Source organism: Setaria viridis, chromosome 5 (assembly GCF_005286985.2).
Source record: "Setaria viridis chromosome 5, Setaria_viridis_v4.0, whole genome shotgun sequence".
Lineage (NCBI taxonomy): Eukaryota > Viridiplantae > Streptophyta > Magnoliopsida > Poales > Poaceae > Setaria > Setaria viridis.
The window spans coordinates 40,188,830-40,197,430 of NC_048267.2; the positions used below are offsets into that span (position 1 = coordinate 40,188,830).

An 8,601-nucleotide genomic window follows, 5' to 3' on the forward strand; every position below is an offset into this window, starting at 1 on the left:
GTCACGTCCCCCGTCACACTCATACCCGGGAGTTATGGGCTCGAGGCACGTTCCGTTTTGTTTTATACGATGGCGACCACCATGCCGTCCTTATAACAATAGTTAATCGTAATCGGCGATAGTTTAGCGTGCGTCAGAGTCTCCGAGACGCTGATCGATGGATGGTTGTACTTGTACCCGGGTGGCCAGTCTGTGACTGTCCACCGAGACGTAAGATGTTGACTGGCAGGTCCTGGGTACAGATCTGATCATTGATATAGTACTGTAGATCATAAAAAAGTACAAACCTCAGAAAAAGCTTGCACGCTCGAAAAAAAATAACGGGGTAGTTTTAAGAAAGTACTATTAATTACCTTCAGGTGGAATAAAATGGCTTATTGGGCCGGCCCGGAACGCCTGCGCCACTCAAGCGGAACGGCCCAAGCAATTAAGTCGAACAGCAGCAACCGTACGTTTCACCCTGCTGCGCGCCATCAACAAATACCGCACCCCTGTTCGTCCCTTGTCCATCTTCCATCGCCATGGCGCCTCCTCCCTCCGACGGACAGCTCCGGAGCGAGCCGACCATGGAGGACGCGAGGTCCCTTCTCCCGTACACCACCGTGGACTCCTCGCTGCGCGCCCTGGCCGGGCAGGCCGAGGGCTTCGGCCGGCACGCCATCGGCGGCCTCCACGGCGACGTCTACCATGTCACGACCCTCGAAGGTAGTAATGCCCCTCGCTTATCCATCCTGACCTACAGACAAGTTGCCGCACCACACTGCCAAAACGAATTTTCCTCAGATGACGGGCCGGGCTCGCTCCGGGAGGGGTGCCGGAGGCACGAGCCGCTGTGGATCGTCTTCGACGTGTCCGGCACTATCCACCTCTCCTCGGGCGTGCGGGTGTCCTCCTACAAGACCCTGGACGGGCGCGGGCGGCGCGTGAGGCTTTCCGGCGCGGGCCTGGAGCTCCGGCGGTGCGAGCACGTGATCGTGTGCGCGCTGGAGGTCGAGGGCGGGCGCGGGCACGACGCCGACGCGGTGCAGATCAAGCCCCGGTCCCGGCACGTGTGGGTCGACCGCTGCAGCCTGCGCGACTTCGCGGACGGCCTCGTGGACGTCACCGGCGGCAGCACGGACGTGACCGTCTCGCGCTGCCACCTCGCGTCGCACGACAAGGCCGTGCTCGTCGGGGCCAGCAGCGCCCACGTCGAGGACCGCCGCATCCGGGTCACCATCCACCACTGCTTCTTCGACGGCACCCGGCAGAGGCACCCGCGCGTCAGGTTCGGCAGGGTGCACCTCTACAACAACTACACCAGGGGATGGGGCATCTACGCTGTCTGCGCCAGCGTCGAGGCACAGGTTAACACTGAGCATTTTGCTTGTTCATAGACCATAGCTGTACCTTTATTCCTCTCATTAACCGTGTACCATCTCGAGCTGCATGCCACAGATTATCTCCCAGTGCAACATTTACGAGGCACAAAGGAAGAAGGAAGTCTTCAGGTACATGGAAGAACAGGTAATTCTATTCCTTCAGTACCCCCCCTTGAGTGGTTATTTTACCTTGAAGGAACTGAACAACCTTTGAATTGGTTATGGATGCAGGCAACAGACAGAGATCAAAGCTCAAGCGGGCACATCCGGTCCGAAGGCGACCTGTTCCTGAATGGCGCGCAGCAGTGCGCTGCCGATGCTTCAGATGCTCCAGGAGATGAGCTGGGGGACTTCAAGGTCCAGGACTTTTACCAATCGTGTTCGGTTCAGCCCACGTCGATGGCGCTCAAGATGCTCCTGCAGTGCTGCACCGGCTGGCAGCCGGTTCCGCTTCCGGCAGATGTTTCTTCTTCCACACAAGATGATGTTGACCCTGCTGATCCTGCAGCCTGAGATATGAACCATGCAATACTCTACTTCAATAAAAGTCATTATATTAATAGCATATCCACAGCACCATACTACTCACTGTAATACCACATCTGAATCTTGTGTGCATTGCATTTCTTTTTCCACCAAATCAGTGGATCGAGTTTTCTTCCCATTGGAAGTTTGGAACAAGATCAGCACGAAGGAAACCGAGAATAATAGTGCTACCTGATTTCGACCAATTGTGTCAGACCGTTCACAGAGATTCTGTATGCAAGTGGTTTTTCAAGCTGCCGAGGGTTTGGTTTGGCAAGTTGCAGTTTTAAACACAAAACAGTTGTTTCATCGGCACACTGCTATACAAAACCCCGTCACTTTCCATTGGCTTGATTCGGAATGAATAATCTGCTAAAGGGATTTAGAGTTAAGAACCCTCAGGTTCCTTAATCCTAAAGATTCATTATATTGTGCTAGTTACTGATTTCTTTGTTCAAGGAGCGGTATATATATTCTATGTACTGGCGCCCTTCATGCTAAGTTCACTAGCCATAAAGACATTTCGAGGACAGCCAATTAGTCATGGTACGTTCAGGAACATCCTACCTTGATGATTTCATATTAGTTTACCTCTTATGATCCAAGTTGAACTGTCGACCCTGATTTGTCATTTCTGCAGGATCAGCACAGTGATGATATTAAGTATGAAGAAGTCGGTTCGTTTTATTCAGTGCACTGACCATGGTCGCCTTATCATTTGATCACTTTCTCTGAGACCTTCACTTTCTGCAGGAATTTATCGTAAACTGCCGGGGCAACAAGCTGTTCACTTGCAGATGGACACCGCTGAATTTTCAGCCCAAAGCTTTGATCTTCATCTGCCATGGTACCACTATCCTCAACTCGTCTCTGTATAACCAGTTCCCAGCACAAAATCAGACACACTACTGCAGTTCTTGATTTCTCTTCTGCAGGAGTTGCAGCAGAGTGCAGCATATCAATGAGAGGTATCACTAGTGTCCTCTAGTTCTGTTGACTTGGATGGAGTTTTTGAACAGCAGATGTGGATGAAATATATTAGGAAGTAACAAGCTGCACAAAAACATTCAGATGCCGCAGCTCGGTTGGTGCGGGCTGGATACGGTGTTTATGGGATAGATCATGAAGGCCATGGCAGATCATCAGGACGGAGGTGCTACATACCAAACTTCAGTGGCATCGTCACAGACTGCTCCAACTATTTCATGAGTATTTGTGGTACGAATTGAATGGCATTGTTTCATTGACTGGACACCCAAACTAAAAATACGCATTCTGAACCATGACAGCACCTGATTTCAGAGAAGCCGGAGAACAGGGGGGAAGAAGAGGTTCCTTTACGGCATCTCTATGGGCGGAAGTGTGGCTCTTCTCCTCCAAAGGAAGTCTCCAGACTACTGGGATGGCGCCATCTTGCTTGCTCCTATGTGCAAGGTCTGGGCATAGCACGATGAAATGCTTGCTTTCAGCTTCCCTCTCAAGCCTACCTGCGGTACTGGACTCGTTCTGCACCATCCGAGTGCTTTTATTTAAGCAGTTAATCCGACAGTTCCTGTTTTCTGATCATATGATGTCAGGTCTCTGATGACATGAAGCCTCACCCAATAGTTGTCAGCGCTCTTACGATGATTTGTGCTGTTGCGCCTAGTTGGAGGATCATACCCACACCTGACATCATTGACAAAGTCTGCAAAGATCCAGAGATGAGAAAAGAGGTTAAGATACAGATTATATATTTAGACAAAGTAGAAAGTGAGGATAACATGTACTGAACCAGCAATTACAAAAATACAATTGACCTCATATTTAGTACTAGTTTTTTTTTGTTTTCTTTTCTATCTATGTACAGGTCAGTTCCAATCCATATATATACAGAGGAAAGCTCCCCCTGACGACTTGTCATGAACTTCTGATGGTCAGCCTAGACATTGAGAAGAACTTGAATCAGGCAATTCCCTTTCGCTCTCTTCCTTGTTCGGAAACTACTGTTTGAAAATCGAAAGCATGCTAAACACTTTCAGTTATTCAGGTGACAATGCCATTCCTGGTCCTGCACGGTGGAGACGACATCGTGACTGATCCTTCCGTCAGCCAGCTGTTGCTCGAGAAAGCATCAAGCAGGGACAAAAACTTCAAGCTCTACCCTGGGATGTGGCATGCACTGACAGCTGAATTCCCTGATGACGTTGAGCGCGTGTACTCTGACATTATCACTTGGCTAGAGGAAAGGGCGACTTGTACAGCCAATGGTTCAGAAATGTGTAGCACATCAAGTGTCTAAAAGATGCTAAATATGTCGTGACAGATATGTCGTGTGGGGTTCACTTGCCACTTTGTACCAAATAATGCAACGTTTAAGGATGGTGTGCAGTTCAGTATTTTTATCTCTCTATCAATTCAACTAGCAAATAGGATCTCATAACAGAAATCGAATTAATCATCCAAGGAAAATCAGTTCACATCTTTGGGACATTTCCTGTTAAGGGTTCTGTACGCATTAACTTTGACCTTCCTGATGGATAGCGATCAACCGAACCAAAATCCTTGACTTGTAATGGGATTCTACACTATCACATCCACAATAACCAAACTCCTCTTGCTAGGAAGCATAAAAACTAAACAAAATTGAGGAAATTTGTTCTGTTTGCAGGTGAAGAGCCACCAGAAATCAGCATTCAGCAGATCCATCCACAAGGGAAGTCTGGGCTACAGAACAAGTACCTGAAGCTGAAGGGAGGGCCGCGTTACGGAGGCGAGGAAGAAATCACTAGCTGTCGGTGATCTCCTCCTCGACAGGGATTTAAATGAAAGATATTGGACCGCGACTATTAATCGCGATCCATTTTAGGGAGGTTATTGTAAATATTCGGATCGCGATTATTAAACGCGATCCAAATGAGGGGTTAATTTGTAAAAAGGCGCTCGCCGGCCGCCGATACCCGACGTGGATGGGGAGCCCGCCGGAGTTTCGCCGGCCAGCTCTACACCATTCTTATTCGCCGACAGACCGCTGCTCCGATTCCTCCGAATTTGTAGTCGCCAAGAGGAGAAGAAGCTGGCGCCGACTAATCCGATTCCGCCATGGGTGTCGTCACCGGCGCAGCGCTCAAGCGAAGCGGAGGAGATCGAAGAATTAGAAAGAAGCGCCGATCGAATCAACCATGAGCAGGTCTTCTGCAGCATCATATCTGTCGTCCCCACCAAGGACAGCGCCCGCGCACAGATCCTCTCCACCCCGTGGCGGCGGGAGGCTCGTGGCACAAGCATAGCACAACTGCATAAGTGAGGCCGGCCGTCGTCTCCCGCATCCCCTCTGGCGAGCGCGAGGGCGTCACCGTCACCCACTGTTTTCTCGTACTTCGCACTCTCCGTACCTGCGACTCCCGACCTTTGCATCATTTTGGACGGCTGTCTCCAGTACCCCCGCGCCGTCGACAACCTCCAGAGCTTGTCTTCTACTGCCCTGCCCTTGGGCTCTGGCTTCCCCAAGGCCGCTGATGCCGCCTTCCACAAAAGCGGCTTCCTGTTCATCCACCGAATTGTCAGATTCGCAAGCTGCCGATTCCCAGACGAAGCTGCCCGTTAGATCCACTTCCCCAGCCTCCATCACCTCACACTTGGATTGGTCACCATCTCGGAGGAATCCGTGCACGACATGCTCGGCTGTTGCCCTGCTCTGAACAGCTTGATGGCACGCGCTGACGGCTGAACTGCCTGACCATGTCAAAAGTCTAAGAGATGCTTGCCAGTATCCGAAATACTTGTTTGAATCACATCTGAAATCACCTTTTCCAATTCACACATGACGATGTTGAAGATCACAAACATGCGACACCTGTTCCTGTCTACCATTTCCCAGTGCACATGTCAAATCTATCTTCTCCTACCTGGGAAGCTCCCTCCATCGCTCTCACCCATCTGAGTTTGATTGGTTCCTATAAGACGTTCGCCAGACGATTTTTCTGCAAAGGAGGCATGAGGAGAAAATTACACTTTTCCTTAGTGCTGAAGACTGATTTTTCTCTGACATCTGAAGACCAGTCCTCGTCGCAATGTGCTGTTAACGAATTGTCTTCAGGCAGGTGCAGTATATATATGATGCAGCACCTCTTGTGACTTGTGCTCACTAATCGGTTGGATATAGTCATACAGCGTTCAGAAAAATTCTAATGGTATATTCCGAAACAATCTGCCCTGTTTCTTCAGGTTTGTTTGTCTCGTGTGACTCTTAGTAATTGGTTTTCTGATTTTCTGCAGGCTCAGTACAGAGATAATATCAAGTATGAAGAGGTTGGTTATGCTGCTTGTTGGCCAGATACTTTCTTTTGATTATATTGCTGTACTTGCTAACACGACGCATTGCTGCCTGATTTTTGAACAGGACTTCGTTGTGAATTCACGAGGAAACAGGCTCTTCACCTGCAGATGGACGCCAAAGGCATTGGAGCCCAGAGCTCTGATCTTTATCTGCCATGGTACCAACTACCAACGTCTTCTCCTTGAAATTCTTCACTCTGTCTATCGGTTACGCCTTGATAAAATGACTAAAAAAAAGCAAATCTTCTTGTCTTGGATCAAATTTGCTAGGATATGGAGCTGAGTGCAGCATATCGATGGGAGGTACGACCCCTCAGTATCATAATTTCTTCTGTTCATCAGTGAAAACCATGAGCTACTGGCATGATACTCCCAAACTTACTTAAAATACAGATACCGCTGCTCGATTAGTACACTCCGGATTTGCTGTTTACGGAATCGACCATGAGGGCCACGGTAAATCTTCAGGATCGAAAGGCTACATATCGAACTTCAGCAATGTCGTCAAGGACTGTTCTGACCATTTCAAGAGTGTCTGCGGTGAGGACGAAGCTGTAAATCCCAGTTGTTATAACAGTATCGGATCTCCGTTGTTGCTTGTTGGTTAACTTGCATAGGCACTTTGCATTTTTTTTCAGAGAAGCAGGAGAACAGGTCAAAGAAGAGGTTCCTCTACGGCTTCTCCATGGGAGGAACCGTGGTGCTTCAGCTCCACAGGAAGGATCCTCTCTACTGGGATGGTGCCGTGCTGCTTGCTCCTATGTGCAAGGTCCTTATCTCAACTGAATTCCACAACAGAAAGAACACGCCTCTATCTGCATAATTCATGCTACCATTTCATTTTTTCTTCTTGTTTTTTTATGAAATCATTTCATTTCTTCTTGTCAAGAGTCAAATGGTCTTGAGCCTCATGCCTAGATTTTCCTTTATTCTGACTATAGACGGTTGTCTTGCTGTTTATTTCTGTGGGATTCTTCTTTAGCACGAGTAGCCCCACGTGTAGTTATGAATGTTCTTATAAGAATGGTTTGCTTTCGTTGACACTTTATTGTCACATGATATCAGATCTTTGACGACATGCGTCCTCACCCGATCGTCGTCAGCGCACTGAACATGATCAGCACCGTTGCGCCTAGCTGGAGAGTCATCCCTGCCACGGACATGATCGACAAAGTCTGCAAAGATCCCCAGTTCAAGAAAGAGGTAATTATCCTTTTGTTTTAAACTATGAAGAAGAAAGAGAATGAACCGACTCGTGTTTGATACCCGGACTAAATTTTAGTCCCTGTCATAGCGGATGTTTGCACACTAATTAAGAGTATTAAATATAATCTAATGATAAAACTAATTGCATAAATGAGGGCTAATTCGCGAGACGAATCTATTAAGCCTAATTAGTCCATGATTAGCCCATGTGATGCTACAGTAAATATATGCTAATTATGGATTAATTAGGCTTAATAGATTCGTCCCGCGAATTAACCCTTGTTTATGCAATTAGTTTTATAATTAATCCTTCTAATTGGTATCAAACATCCGATGTGATCCGAATCCAAACACCACCTAAAGCTTGTATCAAACATGCTATTGTTAGTTGATGCAGACGTGTATTCAGTCAGTGCTACTCCGTGTCTGAATTCTTGTGCAGATCCGTTCCAACCCGTACATGTACAAGGGAAACCTGGCGCTGCAGACAGGCAGTGAGCTCCTCACTGTCAGCCTAGACGTCGAGAAGAATCTGCATGAGGTGATTGCAGCGTTGAAAACACGTGAATTCCCCCGTTGATCATGGGATTCCTGCCACATTTTAACCATCCAACATCCAACGAGATGTCTCACAAAGTGATTGCGCTGCTGGCAGGTATCGTTGCCGTTCTTGGTCCTGCACGGCACCGACGACGTCGTAGCCGATCCTTACGGGAGCAAGCTGCTGCACGAGAGGGCGTCGAGCAGGGACAAGACCCTGAAGCTGTACCCCGGGATGTGGCACGTGCTCATGGGTGAACGGCCGGAGGACGTGGAGCGCGTCTTCGCCGACGTGATCTCGTGGCTCGAGGGTAGGGTCGGCGCCACCGTCCCCGGCAGCAAGACGAGAGCGTCATGAGCTATAGGCCCTCTTTGGAGTCGTTGGAACTCGCTTATCTGGCAAGCAAGCTTATCTGATAAGCCTGCTGCATGGAGAATCTGCTGTCTGAATAAGCAGGGTGTTTGGCAATCCTGATTATTTTGTGTCGATTGTCTGTCCTGGTTGGTAAATTGACCGCTGATAATAGCTCATTTTTATTGTGAATCTGAGGAGAAGACAATAATTCTAATGCCTTTGGAGTTTGTTAAATAGAAATTACATTACAATAATATGAAATTCATACGATAGATCGGTCTAGTATGGAAACATCCA

General features: G+C 48.3%; 2 protein-coding genes and 1 pseudogene across 3 annotated transcripts; all 3 read left to right on the forward strand.

The window, feature by feature from the left end:
* The first annotated feature begins 454 nt into the window (after window positions 1-454).
* LOC117855707 (putative pectate lyase 21) lies at window positions 455-2,092 on the forward strand. 2 transcript variants are annotated; one of them, XM_034738087.2, is made up of 4 exons: window positions 455-705; window positions 784-1,346; window positions 1,438-1,506; window positions 1,593-2,092. In XM_034738087.2, exons 1-4 carry the CDS (start codon window positions 522-524, stop codon window positions 1,872-1,874), a joined length of 1,098 nt encoding a protein of 365 aa, XP_034593978.2. In that variant the 5' UTR covers window positions 455-521; the 3' UTR covers window positions 1,875-2,092. The 2 variants fall into 2 exon arrangements, with proteins under 2 accessions (XP_034593978.2, XP_072149923.1); XM_072293822.1 differs by having other exon boundaries at window positions 455-1,346.
* On the forward strand, window positions 1,992-4,268 carry LOC117855709 (caffeoylshikimate esterase-like; annotated as a pseudogene).
* A 1,604-nt stretch (window positions 4,269-5,872) lies between these two features.
* On the forward strand, window positions 5,873-8,518 carry LOC117855708 (caffeoylshikimate esterase). The gene is made up of 9 exons (XM_034738088.2): window positions 5,873-6,058; window positions 6,144-6,176; window positions 6,268-6,361; window positions 6,474-6,506; window positions 6,597-6,743; window positions 6,842-6,972; window positions 7,269-7,406; window positions 7,852-7,950; window positions 8,065-8,518. The coding sequence occupies exons 1-9, from the start codon at window positions 6,056-6,058 to the stop codon at window positions 8,305-8,307; spliced, it is 921 nt and encodes a 306-aa protein (XP_034593979.1). The 5' UTR covers window positions 5,873-6,055; the 3' UTR covers window positions 8,308-8,518.
* Window positions 8,519-8,601: the final 83 nt, after the last annotated feature.